This window comes from Triticum dicoccoides, chromosome 1B, assembly GCF_002162155.2.
Source record: "Triticum dicoccoides isolate Atlit2015 ecotype Zavitan chromosome 1B, WEW_v2.0, whole genome shotgun sequence".
Classification (NCBI taxonomy): Eukaryota; Viridiplantae; Streptophyta; class Magnoliopsida; order Poales; family Poaceae; genus Triticum; species Triticum dicoccoides.
The window spans coordinates 609,819,402-609,842,953 of NC_041381.1; the positions used below are offsets into that span (position 1 = coordinate 609,819,402).

General features: G+C 45.6%; 3 protein-coding genes across 4 annotated transcripts; all 3 read left to right on the forward strand.

Moving 5' to 3' along the window:
• The first annotated feature begins 2,168 nt into the window (after window positions 1-2,168).
• LOC119310002 (putative leucine-rich repeat receptor-like protein kinase At2g19210) lies at window positions 2,169-7,577 on the forward strand. Its single transcript, XM_037585875.1, has 13 exons — window positions 2,169-2,393; window positions 2,552-3,101; window positions 3,383-3,873; window positions 4,024-4,162; window positions 4,244-4,315; window positions 4,409-4,480; window positions 4,936-5,016; window positions 5,138-5,301; window positions 5,558-5,826; window positions 5,914-6,040; window positions 6,172-6,237; window positions 6,435-6,627; window positions 6,888-7,577. Exons 1-13 carry the CDS (start codon window positions 2,306-2,308, stop codon window positions 7,384-7,386), a joined length of 2,811 nt encoding a protein of 936 aa, XP_037441772.1. The 5' UTR covers window positions 2,169-2,305; the 3' UTR covers window positions 7,387-7,577.
• Window positions 7,578-12,424: 4,847 nt separating this feature from the next.
• On the forward strand, window positions 12,425-14,867 carry LOC119349090. 2 transcript variants are annotated; one of them, XM_037617099.1, is made up of 4 exons: window positions 12,425-12,770; window positions 13,331-13,668; window positions 13,759-14,515; window positions 14,621-14,867. In XM_037617099.1, exons 2-3 carry the CDS (start codon window positions 13,450-13,452, stop codon window positions 14,356-14,358), a joined length of 819 nt encoding a protein of 272 aa, XP_037472996.1. In that variant the 5' UTR covers window positions 12,425-12,770; window positions 13,331-13,449; the 3' UTR covers window positions 14,359-14,515; window positions 14,621-14,867. The 2 variants fall into 2 exon arrangements, with proteins under 2 accessions (XP_037472996.1, XP_037472997.1); XM_037617100.1 differs by having other exon boundaries at window positions 14,631-14,867.
• Window positions 14,868-20,124: 5,257 nt separating this feature from the next.
• On the forward strand, window positions 20,125-23,552 carry LOC119349091 (pentatricopeptide repeat-containing protein At4g14050, mitochondrial-like). The gene is made up of 2 exons (XM_037617101.1): window positions 20,125-23,175; window positions 23,274-23,552. The coding sequence occupies exon 1, from the start codon at window positions 20,134-20,136 to the stop codon at window positions 22,933-22,935; it is 2,802 nt and encodes a 933-aa protein (XP_037472998.1). The 5' UTR covers window positions 20,125-20,133; the 3' UTR covers window positions 22,936-23,175; window positions 23,274-23,552.

Here is a 23,552-nt window from a genome sequence, read left to right on the forward strand (position 1 = left end):
TCCAAAAATTGGCCTAGTCGCGCCCCCAGAAACCTGGTTTTTGTCGGTTTGGGCCGAAATTGGCGTCGGCGGACCCTGGCCGAACCCAGCATGCTGGGGGGCACCCGGGGGCGCCGGGGCAATCGATTTTGGCGCGAAAGAATGGCCGGCCCGCTGAGTCAGCGACCCACGCGCCTCGTCGTCCTCATCACCTCGGTTTCCTGCGGGGAATCAATGCCAAGGCTGCCCGCCGGTCAGCCTTCCATTGATTCCTCACGGGTGGCACGGGCGGCGCGGGCGCGGCGATGCACCACCTCCCGCCACGCGTAGACACGACGCCCACCCCCTGGCCGCTATATAAGCAGCGCCTCCCTCTCGCCTGAGGCCGCACCCCGCCCACAGCCGCCGAGCTCTCTCCACGCTGCCGAGTTGTCTCCCCGTCCACCGACGCCGCCGACGTTCCTCCCCTCTATTCCCTTTTCCCAGCGGCGACGATGGGCGAGAGATTCCCCGACGATGGGGTGGCGGCGAATGGCTTCGGTGTGAGGCCTACCTGCTGTTCGAGGCCAATGCCTCGGCGCCTTCGGACATGCGCGCGCCGGGGCGGTGGAAGCTCAGCGCCGGTGGCGTCCCCATTCCCCCGCTGCCAGACGTCACCGTGCCAGCCAACTACTTGGCCGACGAAGTCGCCCGCATGTGGGCGTCGCTGACAGAGGAGCAGCGGGCCCTCTCGCAGTACGCTGCCGGCAACCACGAGGCTTGGGCGGCGTACTTCCAGCACCGGCAGGCGCAGCGGCCGGCCTCCACCAACGGGGCGCCAACTGTGCGGGGGACCAAGAACAGCGAGGGCCGCCGCCTCTGGTGGCGCGCCTCCGGCCGCACTCTTCACACCGTCCTCGAGCACCTCGAGGGCGGCAACGATCCGCCAATGACGTACCCTGCCGCCTCGGTCCCCCGTCGGAGCGGCGGTCAATGGATATCGTGCCGGGCCGGCTCCTCTTCTTCCTCCTCCCGCTCCTCCGGCTCGTTTGGCATTGTTCGGCGTCAAGGCCGAGCCCGCAGAGATCGCTGAGATGCCGCTCGGCCGGCGCACCCGCAGCGCCGGCATCGTCATCAACGAGGGCGGGCGCGCCTCCTCCTCGGCTCCTCCCCGCTTCGTCAAGCCGAAGACGGAGCCGGGGCTCGCCATCATGAAGACAGAGTCAAGGCTCGATGACGCGGCGGCCTTGAAGTGGGCGCGAGAAGACTGGGCGCGGACGGAGCTGGAGCACCAGCGCCGCGCCTTTCAGCAGTTCGCCGCTCGGCGTCGTGGCCGCGACGAGGAAGGCGTCGTCGTCCTCGACGACGACAGTGACGACGAAGCGCGCCGCCACCGCCGCCGGTCCGCCAGGGCGACCCCGGGCATGGGTCCAGCAGTGGCGTCCGCGTGAAGGAGGAGAAGGATGACGACGACGGCGACCTCGCCTCTCTTAGCGCGTTATTCGAAATGTAGTCGCGGACTGTTTTTTTATTATTATCTATGTAAAAAATATTTCAGTTAGCCGAGATAATGTACGTTTCGCCGAATATTTGTCCCGTTCGCCAAATTTTAGACAAATAAATGTTCAAAAAATTTAAAACCAGACGTCAGCTGAAAACCCGATCGCCCACAGGCCGATTTTAGCGCCGGTTCACCCTAGGCGGCGATTTTTGGAGCCGCCTGGAGGGCGAAGGGCGGGAGATGCTCTTAGGCCCAACCATAACACCGCAAGGCTATGGTGGGCCTACCGCATACCTGCCGAACATCTTCGGGCAGCACGGTATACAAGTTGTCGCAGAATGTGATGTCAGATCATATATTGCACTATACTCACGCAAATCAATCACTGGCATGACCTTGTTTTTCCCCAACCTGGCATTCCCTTTTCATTAATTGCTCAATGAAAATAATCACTGGCACGACATGTCCACCGCGATCATGTGCGCACACCCCTATTCCCTAGAAATCAAATGAACAGGCCAGGAAAAAGTCTGCAGTCAGCTGATCCCCCCGGGCTGGGCGTATGCAAGTCAACTCATGACCCATGTGATCTGCCTCAACTGGGTTAGCTTCCTACATATGAACTCGTTAAGTACGCAAGCTTCCCAAATGAGCTCATTAGTCATTACCATGTGGTGTTAGAATAACTAATCTCCCGCCCAGCTGCAGACGATTTACGTGCTACTATATGCTCAATGGTGTCTATCCCAATGAACTTCCCGACTTGCTAAGTTCTAGCTAGCGTAACTAGCTGCTGGCACATGTGCCATTGATCAGCTGGGACGACCATCACTGAGAGCAAGAACAATGGTAGCCCGGTGGCTGCTACCGCTAGTGCTTCTTCTCGGCCTCGCCGGCGTTCTTCAGGTCCATGGCCAGGTCGACAAGTTAGCCAGTAAGTTCGTTATTCTCTCGCTTTTATTGAGTTCTACCCATTTTCACTTCCTAGACAGAACACTCATCAGTCATCACCAGGCCACTAGATATATATGCACGAATTAATCCAACTCCATAACGCTTATTGCGTGCTCGTGCTCACATGCATATATGTAGGTTTCATAACGATAGACTGTGGCCTGCCGGAGAATTCCCCTGGCTACATGGACAACGTCACCAAGCTCCGGGCAACCGGGGACGCCGGCTTCACCAACGCCGGGACCAACCACAACATCTCCACCGAGTACATCACCCCGACGATGGGCTGGACTTGGCACACCGTGCGCAGCTTCCCCATCGGCGTGCGCAACTGCTACACGATCCGCCCAGTAGGATCGGCCGGGCCCAACTACCTCATACGCGCCTTCTTCATGTACGGCAACTACGACGGTCTCGATAGGCTGCCCATCTTCGACATTTACCTCGGCGTCAACTACTGGAAGACCGTTAATATCACTGGCGCTGACATACCATTGATCGTGGAGGTCATCGCCTACGTCTATGGCGGCATTGTGCAGGTATGCCTCGTGAACACCGGCTCCGGGACGCCGTTCATCACCAGCCTGGGTCTGAGGCCCCTAAAGACGACGCTCTACCCGCAAGTCAACGCGACGCAGGGGCTTGTTCTTATCACCAGGTCCAGCTTTGGCACTAATAAGACCGTGAGGTAAGGAAATACATGAGCAGACTAGGATTTTCCGAAGTCCAACATTCAATCAATCATGCATGCATCTTACTCCCTCCGTTCCTAAACATAGGTCTTTTTTAGTGCTTTCAAATGAACTACAACATACGGATGTATATAGACATATTTTAGAGTGTACTTTCATTCATTTTGCTTTGTATGTAGTCCCTTGTTGAAATCTCTAAAAAAAATTATATTTAGGAACGGAGGCGGTAATTAATACGAGTAGCACGTAGGGTAACCTAGCTACGAAGCACATGCAGGTACCCGGACGATGCCTACTACCGGGTATGGCTCCCGTGGACCAAGCCGCATTCGGACGAGTGGTTGGAGATCTCAACGGCCGAGAACGTGGAAGACAACCTCGAAAGCTTCGAGGTGCCCTCCGCCGTGATGCGCACCGCCATCACGTCCGCCAACGCCTCCTCCCCCGTCCGCTTCTCGTGGGACGCGGTGCGGAATGCCAACTACCACGTCCCCGGGTACTCCTGGATGCTCTACTTCGCGGAGCTGCAGAAGGACGCCGTGCGCGGGTTCTACATCACCACCAACGGCGAGCTCTCGTACCCGCACGTCATGACGCCGGCGTACCTGGCAATGGACGCCATCTTCCAGCGCAAACCTGTCCATGGCTTCGACCGGTACGACATCTCGCTGAACGCCACCGCGAACTCGACGCTCCCGCCAATCATCAACGCCGTCGAGGTCTTCTCGGTCCTCCCTACCACCGGCGTAGCCACGGCCGCTCAGGATGGTAACCGGCTATTACTTTCAGATACATACATTACATATGGGATCATGAAGCTAGCTAGCCAGCAAATGAATTTCAGCAGCTGATTTAGGTCGCTTATAATAACTTAATTTGTGTGTTGCATTTGTGTGTTGCTACTGAGAAATGCAACAGTTTCTGCCGTCACGGCGGTCAGAGACAAGTACCGGGTGAAAAAGAACTGGATGGGGGATCCCTGCGCGCCGAGGAAATTCGCGTGGGATGGATTGAGTTGCAACTACGCTGTTTCGGGACCACCAACTGTCAAAGGCTTGTGAGTTAATTATCTTGGACGAAGAAATGGTCCAGCAAATTCTAGAATTATTATCTGAACTGTTGTATACATACACTGCAGGAATCTGTCTTCAATGGGTCTGAGTGGCAGTATCTCTTCTTCTTTTGGGAATCTCAAAGGTTTACAATACTTGTAAGGAAATTACCAAACCATTCCATACTGGAGTAGATGTTTTTTTGTAGGGTGACTAAGTTATTTATCCTAGAACTTAATTACATTTGGCAGGGATTTGTCTCGCAACAACCTCACCGGCTCCATTCCTGACACCCTTTCACAATTGACATCGCTTACACTTATGTTAGTAACTAATCTCTTATATTTTTAGTTTTTTACCACTACTTATTTCCTTTGTGTATAAACTGATGTTGCAGCCAAACTTCTGCAACTTTGACTTTTTAACATATGAGAAGGCATTCAAATTGATTGGGTGACAACAATTTATATGATTGAATTTGTAACAAAATATACTTTCAGGATACTACTGTAAGTTTTTTTGCTTTTACTAACATCTTCATTTGAGGATTATCAGACATAATACATATCGGAGACTCGTGATCTTTTATGTTTGTCCTGAATTAATGTTATATGATTATAGCATTTTTCAGATTCATCTCCCAATACATATTCATCATTTGTTTTGACGTGCAACACTATTTTGTTTCATTTTCTCGCTTATTATTTGACAGGGAAATACTATATCTATTGATAGTACGTATTAGGACACTATCTTGACTTCTTTTCCCTTCCTCAAGTGATTTGACAGGAAACCGGCTTACAGGAGAAATTCCTTCCATGCTTCTGAAAAGAAGCCAAGATGGCTTCCTAACTCTGAGGTTAGTGCCCCACTAGCATCTGATTTCTGCAATTATTTTCGACATGGTTTTCACTTTCTTAGCTGGAGGTAGGCATGCTGTTCCGAATAAGGATGTAGCTTCCAATTGTTTGTTTTGCTAGATACAATAACAATCCGGACCTCTGCAGCAATGGCAATTCTTGTGTGCCTCCAAAGAAGAAGAGCAATTCAATGGTTCCTGTCTATGTTGCTATTCCAATAGTTGCAGTGCTCGTGATTGTGTTGCTTTTAGTGCTGCTCATTTGCATGCGAAGGAGAAGGCAAGGTGAGAGACTTGACTGAAACATACTCCCTCCGTTCCCAAATATTTGTCTTTCTAGAGATTTCAACAAGTGACTACATACGAATCAAAATGAGTGAATCTACACTCTAAAATATGTCTATATACATCCCTATGTTGTAGCCCATTTAAAATGTCTAGAAAGACAAATATTTGGGAACGGAGGGAGTAGAAGTTTATATCTCTGAATGTAAGTATGAAATGATTAAGGGGCCTTAGTTTGCGTGATTGGTTTCTTAAGGAACAGCAAGCAACAGCATCAAGCCGCAGAATGAGACGCGCTTTACCCCGTCGCACTCTTGGAATAGAAACAAAGACAGCTCACTGCAACTGAACAATCAGCGGTTCACGTACGAGGAAATAAAGGTCATAACGAACAACTTCCAGCGAGTGATCGGCCAAGGAGGGTTTGGTAAAGTCTATGATGGATTCTTGGAGAATGGCACCCAGGTGGCTGTCAAGCTTCGGTCTGAATCATCAGCTCAAGGTGTACAAGAGTTCCTGGTCGAGGTAAGATTTGCTCAAGTATATATATGTCGTAGGAAATCATGCAAGTTTTCTTCTCCATTTGGTATGCATTGATCTTTGTTGGTTCAGGCTCAGACATTGGCTAAGATTCATCACAAAAATCTTGTAACCATGATTGGCTACTGCAACGATAGAGAGCACCTAGCCCTCGTGTACGAGTACATGTCCGAAGGAGCCCTACATGAACATCTGAGAGGTATGTAAATTGCCCGAGTGTGCACACTTGAAGAACATTGGTATCAATTAAGAATATCAAAAGACCCAAGGACCCAAAGAATTGTAGGAATATCTGCCAAATATATTATTCATCCGACGATCTTTCTGCAGGCAGACACCACGACACAACATTAACCTGGGCACAGAGACTTTGTATTGCACAGGAATCCGCACAAGGTAAGCTGTTAAATTCAGATTATTCTTCATGACATTTCACTTGGAAGCTAGAAAGCTCTGTGGTGTTGGATGTGTCCATCCTAGTTATGCAGAAGCCGAGTATATGCTCATTGCGTTTTGTATCACCTTGATGCTTCACTAAACGCCCTTTTACAAAAAAAAATTGTTGGATGATTATTTCATGTCGGTGCACACAGGGCTTGAGTATCTACACAAGGGCTGCAATCCACCCCTCATCCATAGGGATGTGAAAACATCAAACATCTTGCTAAATGCGAACCTTGAGGCCAAGATTGCCGATTTCGGCCTACTCAAGGCATTCAATTGCGACGATGATACCCATGTGTCCACAGCCAGGTTGGTTGGCACGCATGGTTACATTGCCCCTGAGTAAGTGCGCCATTCTAAATTCTTGCTTATAATGCTATAATAGCCTCTTGCCACTTATTAATTGCAGAAGTAGTATACTTTATATAGTTGTCCAAAGGTAGAATAATTCATATATTACATGATGTACCTTTTCTTCTAGGATTGATGATCATGACCTAATCCCTTTGATTAGGAAGTTATCCTACAAGCTATTCATTTATAGGAGATGTGCCAAACTTTTCTTGTGAAGTTAAACTACAATGCTTTTCACACTTTTGTAGGTACCTAACAACATTGCAGCTGACTAATAAGACGGATGTGTATAGTTTTGGAGTAGTGTTGTTGGAAATAGTCACGGGCCAACCTCATATCTTGAATAATCCAGAACCTTCAAGCCTTACCAAGTGGGTCCAGGAACGGCTTTCCCAGGGAAACATAGAGGGTGTGGTGGATGCGCGCATGCATGGAGAGCACGACATCAACAGCGTGTGGAAAGCAGCGGGCATTGCTCTCAAGTGTACTGAGCAAACACCGGCGCAACGGCCCACAATGACCGAGGTGGTGGTACAGCTGCAAGAGTGCCTCGAGCTTGAGACTGCGCGCTGCAGCGGTGGCAGCACAAATCCTAAGTTTTACATGGCCAGCAGCAGCGACCCATTCTCAAGTTATAATCCATACGCCACCAACCAGTCTGCTAGTGTGAGCCATAGCAATGATGTATTTGAGGTGGAGCGTTTAGGCAGGGCTCCAACTATGACTACTGGTCCTGTCGCCAGGTGAGGAGAGGACAAGTACAATGAGTTCTTTCCTTCTCTCTATTGCAGGGTTTTGTTTTACTTGGAGAACAACAAAAATTGATGATGCATCATCCAGGAGAAAGAGCAAATATGTATTGTTACCTGTATCCTTCTACAATGTATCTTGTCTTAAAACGAAGAGTGAATTCCACTTTTTACCCTGTAGTTGTACATTTTGTGGCACATATTACCCCATTTAGTGAATCTTCTATCGAAATATCAGATTTTGGTGACTTTTAATATGGTTTTACGCCAGTTTTGCATTTTGCTTGTTTATGTTATATAGCATAGGCATGTTGCGTCAATGATTCGTAAAAAGATGTGTAAAGATCGTAATGTCCAGACTTCTCTTTTCCATCTGTTTCATTCCTCGACGTCATCCAGATATTTTTGAACCCCGGGCATCACCTCACATCTCACACCTTGCCTAATGGACACGCATCAGAAAATGAGGGTCCAAAGCTTCTAGAAGTGGTATTCTAGCCGAATTTCCATTCAGCGGGGTAATTAGTGTCAGAAATGCATATCTAGGGGTTAAAATGTGTAATTCACTCTAAAATGAATGCAATCAATTTTTAGAATTTCGGCCACTATTGTAAACATGATGTGCAAATGCTGACTTGTCATAAAGCATTGTCATCTTACTATGACTAGTAGAACGTCCGAGCGTTGCTACGGGATACAATGCATATAAATGAACAAACAAATGATTAAGGTGGTCCCCAAGGTTGAAGCTCATTTCTCCGGGCTCCCTCAAATTCAGCCCATATATGGAACAGAAATGTGGTTGTCTGTACTATCCGTGCTTTCCTCCCAAGTGATCTACTACATCGCGCAGCTCATTCTCCCCCGAGCACCACATGCCCTTCTAGCAACCACTCTCAAGTGCTTACCACGATGTCTTCCTCCCATCTCTCAAGCAACCACCACATGCCCTTTAGAAGATATATGTTCTCCTTTATCTCTATTTTTACATAATAATCACGTGCAAGAGAAGAGGTGTGTACTCGTCATGAACCGCATTAGAAGATACACTCAATTGTATCCGAGAAACAATTAGAGAAAAATTCCGACCAGTAGATACTTAAACTGGAGTCAGCTCAACAACATTAATTTTCCCACCAATTGATACTGAAACTGGAGTCGACTCAACAAAAGGAGTATCTAGAGCTTGATTAAATATTTTGACCATAAATATACAATTCAATGTCTCATTTTATCCGTTTACCCCTCGACTCTGCCATAGCGCTTGCTCCTCAGCTCCTCCATCTGCTGGCTCGGCTAACGACTTTCGTCGTCACCTCCACCGGCTGTGACCAGATCAAGATTTTTAATATTCCGACATTTTGACACACGACTAAGAAAATAGGGTGAAGTAAAAATAAATGGACCTTTCAATGTCTTTAACAGATAGATTCAACTATACAAAAAAAGGGGCAGCGATTTACCATACACGTTGTAAAAAATTACATTTGCACTTGTCATTTGTGCAAGTATATCTCCATGGTAAGTAAGTGTAGATCAGAAGCACAAGGTCTGTAAACCTGTAGTCAGGGACAAATCGTCCAGTAAACAACAGTTTTATGAAGAGAAAAGTGTGAATATGAAACTGCAACTATTGCACCAAATAGTATAATTTAATTTATAAATTATGATATTGTACAGGTCACGGGTTATCTAGCTTCCTATTGCGCTAACATCTAATAAGTCGACTTCAAAAGCGCCTAGCTGAGAATTAGCACTCCCACATTGAAGCATCTCTTTGCACTCTAATAACTGACCTGACGTGGACCTTCTCAGTTAAATCATGGTGCATCTAATTGCATACCGAACTACAGTAAAAAATGCAAATTCATTTACTAGTTTACTACACAGAAAATGTCAGGAAAATCCTGGGCCAAAATGTTTTCAGTTTAAAAACATGAATGCTGATTAACTAACAATGTTTACTATGACCAATCTGATTTGCTTATACCAAGGAAAAATATGTATTCTATAGCAGAACAAAATTATACATTACTACTAACCATAACACCTTTTTTTGCGCAAATACCAACCAGAACGCCTGTAGAGGAAGAAGATCAGAAAATGCAAGTTACATATTGGTCATTGCCATAGCTGCAAGTGGATGAACTGTAAATATTGTACAACTCAAAAGGACGCACCTCCACACATTACATACCATAAATTACCACTACAAAGCAACATGCTATGAAAAATCAGATGTCAATGGATTATGTATTATGAATTACCTTCAGAAGTTGCGCCAAGCTTTGGCGTTCTATGTGAAAAGGGAGTGCCACAAAAGGTAAAAGGCGGGTTCTATCGGACGGCGATTCGGCTCGAATGTTGTATGGCGCTGAGTATTAGGCGACTAAAAGGCGACATGTTCAACAGTTAGTTGTGATGGAGATACGCATATTGAGATGGATGTGTGGTCACACAAGGAAGGACAGGGTTCGATTGATGATATACGAGATAGGGTTGAGGTGGCACCGATTGAAGAGAAGCTTGTCCAACATCGTCTGAGATGGTTTAGGCATATTCAGCGTACGCCTGCAGAAGCTCCAGTGCATAGCAGATGGCTAAAGCGTGCTGATAATGTCAAGAGTGGTCGGCGTAGACCGAATTTAACATGAAAGGAATCTGTAAAGAGAGATCTAAAGGACTGGAGTATCACCAAAGAACTAGCCATGGACATGAGTGCGTGGTTCCTTATTATCCATGCGCCAGAATTATGAGTTGGTTGCGAGATTCTTATGGGTTTTAGCTCTAGCCTACCACAACTTGTTTGGTACTAAAGGTTTTGTTTGTTGTTGTTGTTGTAGGTTGCTTTTTGAAATTTGGAACTTTTGTCTCATTTCTGTACCATGATCTGTTACAATATACTCCTTCCGTTCCTTTATGTAAGGAGTATGTGGGAGAGCCCTCCTTGATGGGCTTAAGGTTGTCAAAAAGTAAAGTTGGTTGCTAGACCAGTGCATTTTGAAACCATTAGAGCATCTACAGTCGGAATTGGCAAATTCGGCCCCTCAAATGCCCACGGACGCGCTCGGACGCATCCGCATGCATTGATCGGGCATCCCTCAAATGTTGCACCACACATTGACATACCACAAATTTTGATTCTCAAAACCATGCAATTCATGCACGTCGATCATACGATACAAACTGTCCGAATGCCAAAAAGTTTGAAACAAAGCAAAACAAATCATAGTTCAACAAACCGGATATGGCAAAATGAAATCAATGTCTGAGCGTGATGGATGGCCTAGGGTCACTGGTTGGGCGCCTGCTCCGAGCGGAAGGCGTCCTGCTCCAGGCGGAATGCGTCCTGCTCGTCCTCTGCCTGCATCCGAGCAGTCTCCTCCAGCTGCAGCCGGGCTGCCTGCTCCGCCTGCGGGGATCCGGGCACGGCGGAGGAGACAACTGCTCCACCATGTCTGAACCTCCCTGCGACGCCGCCGCCACCTCCCTCTCTCGCTACCGACATCGCCGCAACTTGCGGGTGTTGTTCTCCGCCTTGCAAGTCGCAGTCGACGAATTGACGCCGCCGACGGACAAGGCGGACTGCGTCTCCGTCGCGGCGGTGTGGGTCAGGCTGGACGACATCTCCGGCGGTGGATAGGGACCGGAGGTGAGGATTGAGAGTAAGGGTGGAGAATGGCGAGGGTCCGGGTGCGGGAAAGGTTGGAGAGCGGCGGGAGGAGGAGGAAGGGTTTGGTGAATTTGATGCAATTTGGGGTGGGTCGGGCTGTTGGGTCCAACGTGACGGACGTGCCCGGGCGCCCCCATATCCACCCCATATTTGGGCTGGATATGGGGGGTGTCGGTCAGCCCGGGCATTTGAGGCCCGTTTAAGGAGCCCGTCTGGTCAAGAAATCGTGACCGGACAGTGACCAGGCGGCCCGCCCGGGCGTATGAGGTGGGTTTGAGAGGTCCGGTTGTAGATGCTCTTAGGCCTTATAGTTTTATGTCTCATTTCTATACAAGATGCTTAGGGCCAGTTCTTTTGGGCGTCTTAAAAAATAAGTTGTCTCTCCCTGGCTTAAAAAAAATAAGTCGCTACCAAAATTTGTTGAGGCTTTTGTATTAATTATCCCATAACTAGTCAAAAACCCCAATGAATAAGGAAGACGGCTTATAAAAAAACTAAGAAGAAGGCGGCTTATTTTTTAAGCCACCAGAGAACTGGCCCTTAGAGAGTGTTTATATGATCAATTTTATTTAATCACCGGTGTTTATTTGTAAATGATAGATGCTTAACTAGATACCCCTTCCTTAAAGATAAGGAATTGTGCATAAGATGATAAACGTTTAATTAGATACATCTCCCATGGAGATAAAGACAAGTGTTTAAGAAAAAAAATGATTTTTTACTAAGCATCCCTCTAAGCACGCGCGAGGGTGTGCTTTTCTTTGTAGAATCTACAAAATTACTCTACATTTTGCAGAAGTGGAGACGGTAATGAGTAAGTCGTGTCCATGTTATCCATGACAAGTTTCCGACTAATGCTAGGTTCACGGGGCTAAGTTTTACAGAGTTTACGGGCTGATATTAGTTGGACCTTTCTGATTAGATTAGGCTACTCATAGTAGGGAGTATCATACATTAGTATTATGCATATGATACTAGTGTATGATACTATCTTTATAATGCATAATATTATAAAGTAGTATCATAAATGATCATATTTATTGCCATGCATGACACAAAGTTGCATAGCATTTAACATGATATGGTATCTTTACTCTAACCCTCTTTTTTTTTCTTTAATTGTGTGCCACATAAGCATGTTTGCTAGTCCCAAATGCATGTTACCGGTTAGACTAGCCATAATGGGGGCAACTTCAGCAGTAACTTCAAGTCCACTTCAGCAAATTTGTCTACGTGGCAGTGAGTTAATAAGGAGAAAGATAGATGCAGTAACATAGCTGGTTACCGTAACATAGCGCTTCTTACGATAATTCTTTAATGTGAATCGATCTGATGCGGGCGTCCCCATCGCGAAAGAAAAAATACCTTTCCCTTCTCCACGGCTGCACATCCATCCTCTCCCTCCCTGCCGCCTCGATCCCCCTGTCCCGCACTCCATCTCGCCGGCTGGCGGCGGCTCTGGCCAGTGGGGCGAAGCCACCCGAGTCATGGCCAAGTCTGGTGCCCGTAAGGAGGCGGCACCAGCCCGTTCATCGGCGACCTCGCCGCCGCCGCAGCGCGTCACCGGCACCCCGGCAGGCTCGTGCGCCAGCCGCTCACCACAACCGCCCTTCTACCCCGGCGCTCCAACTAGCTCGTCCACCAGTCCGTCGACACCGCCGCACCTGTACCCCCCCTCTCATGGAATCCTCTACTGCAAACCCTACATGGTATAAATCTCTGCTTTCAATTCAATCTTCAGCAATTGCAATTTCTTCAGCTCAAATTTGCAGCATTAGGCAATTTTCAGCCTGTGTAGTTGTTCAGGGAATTTCTATACTGCCAAGTCTGTACTCACATCCCTCTACTGTAGTTAGTAGGATTATCCATCTTAATAAAACAGCAGTAGGTAGTGTTTGTACTGCCAATTCTTACTAACATCTAAGTCTGAATTTGTAAGTCTGATTCAGCGTGTGTAGATGTAGCTTGAATACATGCAAGGAAATTGCTATGGATTAATTCAGACAATCTATTAAATTGTGATAACTACAGATTATTTTTTCTTAAAACGAATTGTTTCAAACCTTTCATCAGAGAATACATGAGCTGTAGTTTGAAATCCTTTTTGGAATGAAAACTGTTTATGATTGGAACATACTTTAGGCTTCTAAACCAAAGTCCTCAAAAGCTATATATTCAGTGGCTTCAAGCGAATTGTCCTCTCATTTCAAAATCCCTAGCTTAGTATTAATAAAATGTGGATCTGAACATAACCTCATATTTGTAACAGGAGGCCAATGTACACCCCTGCACCTGAAGGCTTGCTAAGTTTTGGACAATTCCCTCCAATGCATCCTTATAATTTTCGACCTCCGCCAATGCACAACCCGGAACAAAGGACACCAAAATATGGAGAATTTGCATTTTGTTGGGGCTTCGCCACACGATTCCTTTTCAACACCACCGCCACCGCCGCACCCTAAAGTTGCATCTCGGTCTGCTCCCACAAAAGTGGATTCTACTTCTTCCAAAAGGAAGAAGCGGAAGGTCGCCAATGTAGATGGTGATGAATTGGGAGAAAGGACCGCATATCGTCTGCCCTATTTACCCGAGGAACATGAAAGACTGGTAAGTATATTCGTTGCTCAAATCCATATTATGTGCATGTAATTTCTTGTTGCTTGTTGGGCTCAACTAAATTAAATGTGCACAATGTAGGCAGGTGCTTGGCTGGAGTGTTCACTCGATCCCATCGATGGGAACAGAAAGAAGAATGAGCGGTTCTGGGATGACATTGCTGCTCTATACAATAGTGCCACGCAAAGTAACCGAAAGAGAGATCGGGATCGGTTGAAGATGGAGTGGCAAAGGACCAAGAAAAGGCTCGCCGCTTTCCATGGTGAGTGGATTGATGTAATTGGAGTGTATCATAGTGGTTGCAGCCAACATGACCTGGAAAAAATGGCCTTGAAGAAGTATGAACAAAACTATCACCAACCTTTCCAACATTTAACTATGTGGGCAAAACTCAAGGATGATGGTAAATGGCTAGCCTCTTACAGAAACATGACGGAAAAAGTAGGGAACAAAACATCTGTGGAGACCAATATCACACCAAATATGATTAACTTGGAGGCCGAGGAGCGCCCATCAGCTGGCCGTGATAAGGCTAAGGTTGAACGTGTTGGTAAAGGCAAGTCAGGAGGGCTCTCACAAGAGCTTGGAGAAAGATTGGACAAATTCATCGAGGTTAACAATCAATCGATGGAGGACCGCCAAAAGGTGATAGACAGCCAGGTGATTCTATCAAATCAATAACTTGAGACCGTGAAGATCAACAACAAAACAAATTTCTTTGATGTTTACTCCAAAATGCTTTTAGCGGACACATCTAAGATGGATGATGCTGAAAAGGCTCGACTTGCTAATGCTTTGAGTAAAATGGAGCCCATGGTATTTCCTGAAGGAGATTCAGGTATTTTTATAGTTTGTCTCTCAATAGGTTAATTTTTGTTGTGAACCTGAATCATACCATTCGGATCAGCTACTGACTATTATTATTTGTCTACTGTTTGGCAAGCTGATTGAAGGAAAAGAAGTGATGCACTATGAAGCATATCAGAGGATAGATTGTCCAGCATATCAAAGGTGTGAACTTGATGGATTGTCCTGCTGTATTTTGTCTCAGTCAGTTTATTGTGTGAACCCGATGGATTGTTCAACACTTTTGTTGTCCCGGTCAGTTTATTGTCTGAACCTGATGGATTATTATTGTGTGAACTTGATGGATTGTTATTGTGTGAACATGGTGGATTTTTAGTTGTGCACTGATGGACCGATCAGCTACTCCAATTTATGTGAACGTGATGGTTTGGTGTCTCGGCCAGTTACATTTTTTAAATCATTGGGTGAAGCCCAATCGTTTCACTTTCTAGTTTATACACACGAAACGTTTCCAGTGTGCTATATATACAGGCCTACGCCAATTCTATTCCTCACTACTTCACAGTGCACCACTTCTTCCCCTGTCCCGCAAGATGGATAACAGTCAGCCAGCTGATGGTTCCGATAATGAAGCTGAAGCAAGTATCATCGATCCTTCCTCCCTCTACACGCTAGATCACTACCTTGTCCAAATGGACATGTTAGACTCGTTCGCTAAGGAGATCGCAACAGAAGTGAAGGAAAGCCTCGACGCTCAAGGAAGATCAAGCAGAAGTGGTCCGAGGACTTATGTGAACACGCCACGTGAAGCAGCCACCGAGCAATTGGTACGTGATTATTTATGTGATAATCCTACCTACAAGAAGAAGGTATTTCGTAGAAGATTCCGGATGAGAAGGCCCCTTTTCGAGCGTATCGTACATGCACTAGGAGAGTGGTCTCCGGAGTTCACGCAAAGGAAAGATGCTCTTGACTATGACGGACTATCTCCGTTGCAGAAATGCACATCAGCTATCCGCCAATTGGCATATGGTACTCCGGCATATGCTCTCGATGAGTACCTTAAGATTGCCGAGTCCACTTCAATTAAGTGCTTAAAGCTGTTTGTCGAAGGCGTCATTCATATATTTGGTGATGAGTATATGCGAAAACCCAATATCCATGATGTCCAGCGCTTGCTTGATATTGGAGAAACTCGCGGGTTTCCTGGCATGTTAGGAAGCCTCGACTGTATGCACTTGCGTTGGGACAAATGTCCCATGGAGTGGAAGGGACAATCACCAGCGGGTATAAAGGCACCCCTACTCTTATTCTAGAGGCGGTTGCTCCTCGGGATCTTTGGATATGGCACGCATTTTTTGGTGTTGCTGGATCCAACAATGACATCAACGTGCTCAATCAATCGACATTGTTCCTTGAGCAACTGAAAGGGCAAGCTCCTCGAGTGAACTATAATGTCAATGTGAAGGAATATCAACTTGGTTATTACCTTGTAGATGGAATATACCCCGAGTGGGCAGCATTCGTGAAGTCAATACCGATGGCTCAAACAGAAAAACAAAGGTTGTTTGCTAAACATCAAGAAGGTGCAAGGAAGGACGTGGAACATGCATTTGGTGTGCTCCAGGCGCGATGGTCTATTTTACGGCGTCCAGCACGTTTATATGACCAGGGCGATCTCCATCATATTATGTTAGCCTGCATCATTCTACACAACATGATAGTCGAGGATGAAAAAGAAGAGGCAGGGAATATGATTGATTTGAATGAGGAAGCAGGCTCATCGATTGTTTTTCCATCGGTATTTACTCACGGTGACATGCCAGTATTTGCCGAAGTACTTGAAAGGGATCGTAGAATTCGTGACCGTCCGACGCATAAGGCTCTAAAAAATGATTTGATTGAGCATATATAAAAAAAGTTTGGGCGACAATAGATTATATTCGAGACTTGATCCATGTATTTCTATATATGTTTTATATATTTTAATTATATTATATTAGCACTTTATTATTTATTATGGACCCGTTCGAATTTGTGTTCTTGTACTTATCTATGCGTACTAGCAAACAAAATTTCATTTTGATACAAGCCACATATAGATCACAAAGTTAAAATACTACTATAAATCCCACAAAACAATAAATGGCAACCTCTATGTTACTACTTCTATATTACTACCCACTGTGAAGGTAGTAACATAGACTAGTAACATATGCATGTTACTATCCATTGTGGTTAGTCTTATGTTACTCCCACTATGGCCAACCTTAGGGAGGATGGAGGGGCTTATTCCTCTGAAAATCAAGGGGGGGAAGTTAATTTAGTGCGAAGAGAGCCCGTAAAAGTCTTTGTCTCCCCGTGCATGTATAGTACTACTAGATCATTGATGGCGCGCGTTGCCGCGCCCGTCCATTTGTCCATTAAATTGGTTTGAAATTCAATAAATATATGGTGAATGGAACATGAAAGTTCAATATAAAATAAGTTGTGCTGAATTTAAGTACAACATCAAACAAAATTTTCATTACACGAATATAGACAACTTTGATAAAAAAAGGTAAATATATGAGTTCTAATGTGCTAGGAGTTTTAGTTGCACCACGAACCATGATAAGGCAAGAAGACAACAGTAAGACGATAAATACAAGGTCTTCCCGATAATTGAAAGCATAAGCACAAACACCATCTTGTATAATATTGGTTTCTCCTATGAATTGTCCTCTCTTGATTGATATGGTGGCTTGTTTGTCCTTGCCCATCATAACCAACACATTTTTTTTCTTGATTTTCCTATATCTACATATGACACAATTTATTAATTTGTGGTTTCCTAAACATTTAAGGTCCGCACTGATGAATTGTCAAGATAAGTACAGTCCCAAAAGGATAAGGATAGTAGTGACCTCGTACCTCTTAGAAGTATGCAGGACATGCGATTATGGAACCTACCACTCCTTGTTTTGAGGAGATAAAGGTGAGCATGGAACTTATCTTTGTTTGATGATACAAAGGTCTTGTCAATAGTGCATATATAGTACTCGACTGCAAGCTTCATAGTCCAAAAAATCTGCTCAATCTGCCAGAGATCACAAAGTAATTAGAACATAATTTCCTCACGAATTCCCCAACCTTCAACACAAGTTATTCAAGATTTGAGCGCTTACCGCAACTTCTTGATTTTTAATGTTTATTTCATGGAATAATGTCCTTAAGGCTGCCTCGTGATTACTTTCAAGATTTCCACATCCTGCTATTTGAAACTGGACTCAAGAGCCATAGAATTAGTATATCAACACGAGAATTCTCTGGATCTATAAGCGTCGATTTGCATACAAGAATTGATTTCTATTTAAGACAAAAAAATGTGTATCTAGCAAAATAAGCAGACCTTGCAGTGCACGATATTTTTGGTTTGCATACCCTGCCATTCCTATGAACTTCACTAAATCCGGTCTTTCTGGAAAGAAACACTAAACCCAATCAATAACAACGTTATAAAACATACATAATCCATTGACAGCTGATTTGTGAAGTGATTATTAGAACGTACATAATCTATTAGGTAATTCTCCCACAGAATAATAGCAAATATAAGTAAAGTAATGTCACATATGGCCACTGATTCAAAGTATCTGCTCGGTACATTAGTTGACATGTAAAGTGACCCAAGAAGGTTGAAGAACTCAGCAATTTTCTATATCTTATTACTGAACCAGCACCAACAAATATAATAATAGAGGCAATGAGGTAGGCCCGATAAAAAGGCAAGCTTATCATTTAAAAGCATTCTTTGTTTCTACCAATAAGAATAATTGTACCACCGAATAGAACTTGTAAATAATACTTTTTCAACATATCTTTACCTGTCACCCAACCCAACACATCACCAAGGAAACATGTCCGATATATACATAATCCATTGACAGCTGATTTGTGAAGTGATTATTGGAACACACAGAATCTATTAGGTTATTCTCCCGCAGAGTAATAGCAAAAATAAGAAATAATCTCACATAAGACAATTGATTGAAAATGTATCTGCTTCGTATGTTAGCTGACTGTAAAGTGGCGCAAGAAGGTTGAAAAACTCATCCATTTTCTATCTTATTGAACCTGCATAACAAATATAATCAGAAGAGGCCATGAGGTAGGCCGGATAAAAAGGCAAGCTTATTATTTAAAGAGACTGTCTAGGATACATTTAGATGTGACATAATTATGTCACATCTAAGCTGATGTCCATTCTATTTGTGGTCTATTTTTTTTTTCCTTTTTTTGGTTTTTTGTTGCTGCATTATACATTTATGGGAGTTTAGATGTGACATCCTTAAAAAACATCTAGATGTGAATTAGACAAACTGATATTTAAAAGTATTCTTAGTTTCTATACCAACAACCATAATTATACCCCTGAATAAAACCTGTGACTGATACTTATCTTTACCTGTCACCCGGCCCATCACATCACCAAGGGAACATGACCTGCAAATACATGGGAAAATTTTGATTTCCATGAAAGATAAAATGTCGCACATGCTAAAACTCAGTTAATAATCTGCTAGTACGCTTATATACAAAGCCTAATCAAACATCCAGCTTGATTTCCCTCACCATCAGTACCTATATGAATTAATTATATGGTGACGGAAAATGCTGAAATGGTGCTTTCTAGTTTCCACAAGTAAAAGGTAAAATCATGAGAAATAAAAAGCCAGAAGCATCAGTAAAAGAAGAGAATATAAAGTTATAAACAGCAATACTCAGGAAGAGCAGGGAGCACACGCCCAACTTGTTCTTGTTATGAGGAGCAGGAGCCAGTCGTGCCAGAAGGGGTCGATGATCCAGTCCGCCTTAGTTCCACATGCGAGGAACATGACCAACGGGGCGGGCGGACGGCGAAGTCGTCGAAGGCCTTCTTCAGCGGCACGTCGGCGGTAGACTCGGTGGCCTCTGGAAGACCGTTCACTGTGTGGAGACGAAGACGATTGCAAGCTCCCTCGCCGCTCGCCGCCATGCCATCAGGCTCTTGAGAAATCCACCCTCAGGAAGGCCACCATCTCTAGGATGCCGGCGCTGGCTGTAACGCCATCACAGCAAGAACAGCGACTGGAGGCGGCCAGCGTCGTGGTAGTGCAGGTAATCGGGGCCGCGAAGTGAAGGCAGCGGCGGGAGGCCAGTTCGTGAGGGCAGAATCCCATCGATGGCGGCGGCGCAATCAGGGTTGAGGGTTCGTCGCTTCACTTATCGTGCCCATGCGATGGTTATATTTCATTCCATGGGCCATGATTTACCCGGCGCTAGATGGGTTGCCTGCATGTTTACATGACCCAAATTAACCAGAATAGTCAGATTTGGCCACCGGAATAGCTGCCTCTTAGGACAGCCAGCCCATTTGCGAGCAATCACGTGATTAGGGCGTAATTGACGGCCAGAAACCACTTGAACATGTGATCTAACGGCTGAGAATCTGATAGCGTGAGAAGGCAGGAAAGGGGTTCAGTTATACTGTTATAGCGTGAGAAGGCAGGAAAGGGGTTCAGTTATACTGTCCTAAATTATCGCAAGTTTCCAGTTCCCATGTTAACGTGCATTTGTTCCCAACTTTCCGTGACATGTCATAATTCGCCGTTTTTCCCCTTTTTTTTGATGCTGTTCCCCACCAAATGGAGCAAGCCCATGGCACGCTGCCTGCTCCTCCGCCGCCACCTCACGGCCGCCACCGCCACCGCCGCAGCCACGGCGCCGCTCCCCGCGAGGAGCGCCCACCGGGTGCTCGACAGGAGCGCGCAAACCGACCGTATCCAGGAGCTTGCGCGGCTCGGCCGCCTGCGGGAGGCCCGGGAGGTGTTCGACGCCATGCCACACCGCAGCATCTTCGCCTGGAACACCATGATCTCCGCCTACTGCCACAGTGGGATGCTCGAGGACGCGAGGTCCCTCGTCGACGCCATCTCCGGAGGGAACGTGCGCACGAGCACCATCCTGCTGTCGGGGTACGCCCGCCTCGGCCGCGTGCTCGACGCCCGCAGGGTGTTCGACGGAATGCTCGAGCGGAACACCATCGCGTGGAACGCCATGGTCAGCTGCTATGTCCGCAACGGGGACGTCACTATGGCGCGCAGGCTGTTCGACGCGATGCCGAGCAAGGACGTCACGTCGTGGAACTCGATGCTCACCGGGTACTGCCACAGCCGGCAGATGGTGGATGCATGGCATCTGTTTGAGCAAATGCCAGAGCGCAACTTGGTTTCTTGGACAGTGGTGATCTCTGGGTATGCTAGAATCGAGCAGCATCGCAAGGCTTGGGACATCTTTTGCATGATGCACCGTGAAGGCGTGTCACCAGACCAGTCAAACTTCGCATCTGTGCTTTTAGCTGTGACGGGTCTTCGGGATCTTTGTGTTCTAGAGGGCCTACGCCCTTTAGCCCTTAAGACAGGATTTGAGAGTGATGTGGTCATTGGGACATCAATGCTAAATGCATATACTAGGGATGCAAGTGCGCTTGACACTGCAATGAAATTCTTCGAGGGTATGCCAGAGAGGAATGAGTACACATGGTCAACTATGATCGCTGCACTATCTCATGGTGGTCGAATCGATGCTGCTACTGCCGTCTATGAAAGAGACCCTGTAAAGTCCATTCCATGCCAGACTGCACTGCTCACAGGCTTAGCTCGATGTGGCAGGATTACTGATGCAAGGATTTTATTTGATCAGATTCCTGATCCTATTGTTGTGTCCTGGAACGCCATGATTACTGGGTATATGCAGAATGGAATGGTTGATGAGGCAAAGGAGCTGTTCGATAGGATGCCTTTCAGGAACACAATATCCTGGGCTGGAATGATTGCGGGGTATGCACAGAATGGAAGGAGTCAAGAAGCTTTGGATTTACTCCAAGCACAGCATAGGAACGGGATGTTACCTAGCCTATCTAGTTTGACCAGTAGCTTCTTTGCTTGTTCAAATATTGGAGCTCTTGAGACAGGAAAACAAGTGCATTCACTTGCGGTCAAGGCCGGTTGCCAGTTCAATAGCTATGTAGGTAATGCTCTCATTACTATGTATGGCAAGTGCGGAAACATGGAGTATGTGAGACAGGTCTTCAGTCGAATGCGAGTGAAAGACACTGTGTCATGGAACTCATTTATTTCGGCACTTGTGCACAATAATATGCTGGAGGATGCAAGACATATATTTGACAATATGCTCAGTCGGGATGTTGTCTCTTGGACTACGATAATATCTGCATATGCACAGGCTGACCGGGGGACTGAGGCAGTGGAGTTTTTCAAAATAATGTTACACAAGCATGAAGTACCAAATTCCCCGATATTAACTATACTTCTCAGCATTTGTGGAAGTCTTGGTGCTCCTAAGCTTGGGCAGCAAATCCACACAGTAGCCATCAAACACGGAAGGGATTCAGAACTTATAGTCGCTAATGCTCTCATGTCAATGTATTTCAAGTGTGGTTCTGCAGATTCTCATAAGGTTTTTGATTCAATGGAGGAACGGGACATATTTACATGGAATTCCTTCATTACAGGTTGTGCACAACATGGCCTTGGAAGAGAGGCCATCAAGATGTATAAACATATGAGATCTGCAGGGGTGTTGCCAAATGAGGTCACTTTTGTGGGGCTTTTAAATGCATGCAGCCATGCTGGTTTGGTAGATGAAGGTTGGCAATTTTTCAAGTCAATGAGCAGGGATTATGGACTGACTCCTCTGCTGGAACACTATGCATGCATGGTGGATCTACTTGGGCGAACTGGTAATGTGGAAGGAGCTGAACAATTTATATATGATATGCCTATTGAGCCAGATGCAGTGATTTGGAGTGCTCTTCTTGGGGCATGCAAGATTCACAAGAATGCGGAAATCGGTAGAAGGGCTGCTGAAAGACTCTTTGCTATTGAGCCATCAAATTCTGGCAACTATGTCATGTTATCAAATATATATTCTTCTCTAGGGATGTGGGTAGAAGTTGCGGAGGTACGGAGAATTATGAAACAACAAGGTGTCACAAAAGAGCCTGGCTGTAGCTGGATGCAGATTAGGAACAAAGTGTACTCATTTGTCACTGGAGATAAACAGCATGAGCAAATTGAAGAGATAGAATCTACCCTCCAGGATTTGTACACTTCGTTAAGGACTGCAGGCTATGTGCCTGACACTGAATTTGTTCTCCATGACATCGATGAAGAGCAGAAGGAGAGTTCCCTTCTGTATCACAGTGAGAAGCTTGCTGTTGCTTATGGCCTTCTTGTTACACCCCAGGGCATGCCTATACAGATAATGAAGAACCTTAGGATATGTGGTGACTGTCACACTTTCTTCAAGTTTGTGTCACAAGTCACCAAGAGAGATATTGACATTAGGGATGGAAATCGGTTTCATCATTTTAGGAATGGAAGTTGTTCATGTGGTGACTTCTGGTGATACCCTGTTTTGACTTCTTTTTTTCTGTAAGCCCCAAAGTAGATACATTCTGATGATTCCAGATGAGATGTTGGGTTGCCATTCAGAAGATTTTGTTAGAGTTATAACACACAAAGCAGAGAAGAGTATACTGACTGACTACAGTATGTTGCTATGCTGTGGCCTACAACGAGTTCGTGGATGCAATATTGAGATAGTCAACAGCCTGTTAAACCCTAGAAGCGCCTGGATTGGAATCTGGTAAGTGCTTAAAATATATGCTTATCCAGTTTGCTTTTCGCTGCATGTCAATTATCAATCTATTCAACAGCAAACCTTGTGACCATTTTGCATGGTAGCTTAACAAGAGGAAACAAAGGGAAGCTGGATAGGTGCAGCTGAAAGACTTAAACAACACCTCATTGCTCGTGCAAGAGCGCGATGCTGCATGACAGATAAACTATCAATGTATATCAACTGTATGCAGGCAAGTTGACACTGTTGATGAAAAGAGACATTTCCTATGTCGCCTAATTCCTGTTCTCTTACCATGCGTGTTCAGTGTAACGGCCTAGTCTTAGTGTTGTATAGGATTCTTTTCTATCAATGCAATGAAACGCAAAGCTTTTGTGTGTTCT

What these genes read in the sequence shown, in the direction of transcription:
- LOC119349090 (XM_037617099.1), top strand. Translation starts at nt 13,450, where the DNA reads ATGGAGAATTTGCATTTTGTTGGGGCTTCGCCACACGATTCCTTTTCA. An exon ending in CCGAGGAACATGAAAGACTG is followed by an intron (nt 13,669 to 13,758) that starts GTAAGTATATTC and finishes TGCACAATGTAG; the next exon opens with GCAGGTGCTTGGCTGGAGTG.
- LOC119310002 (XM_037585875.1), top strand. Translation starts at nt 2,306, where the DNA reads ATGGTAGCCCGGTGGCTGCTACCGCTAGTGCTTCTTCTCGGCCTCGCC. An exon ending in AGCCACGGCCGCTCAGGATG is followed by an intron (nt 3,874 to 4,023) that starts GTAACCGGCTAT and finishes GAAATGCAACAG; the next exon opens with TTTCTGCCGTCACGGCGGTC. An exon ending in GATGGCTTCCTAACTCTGAG is followed by an intron (nt 5,017 to 5,137) that starts GTTAGTGCCCCA and finishes TTGTTTTGCTAG; the next exon opens with ATACAATAACAATCCGGACC.
- LOC119349091 (XM_037617101.1), top strand. Translation starts at nt 20,134, where the DNA reads ATGCTGTTCCCCACCAAATGGAGCAAGCCCATGGCACGCTGCCTGCTC.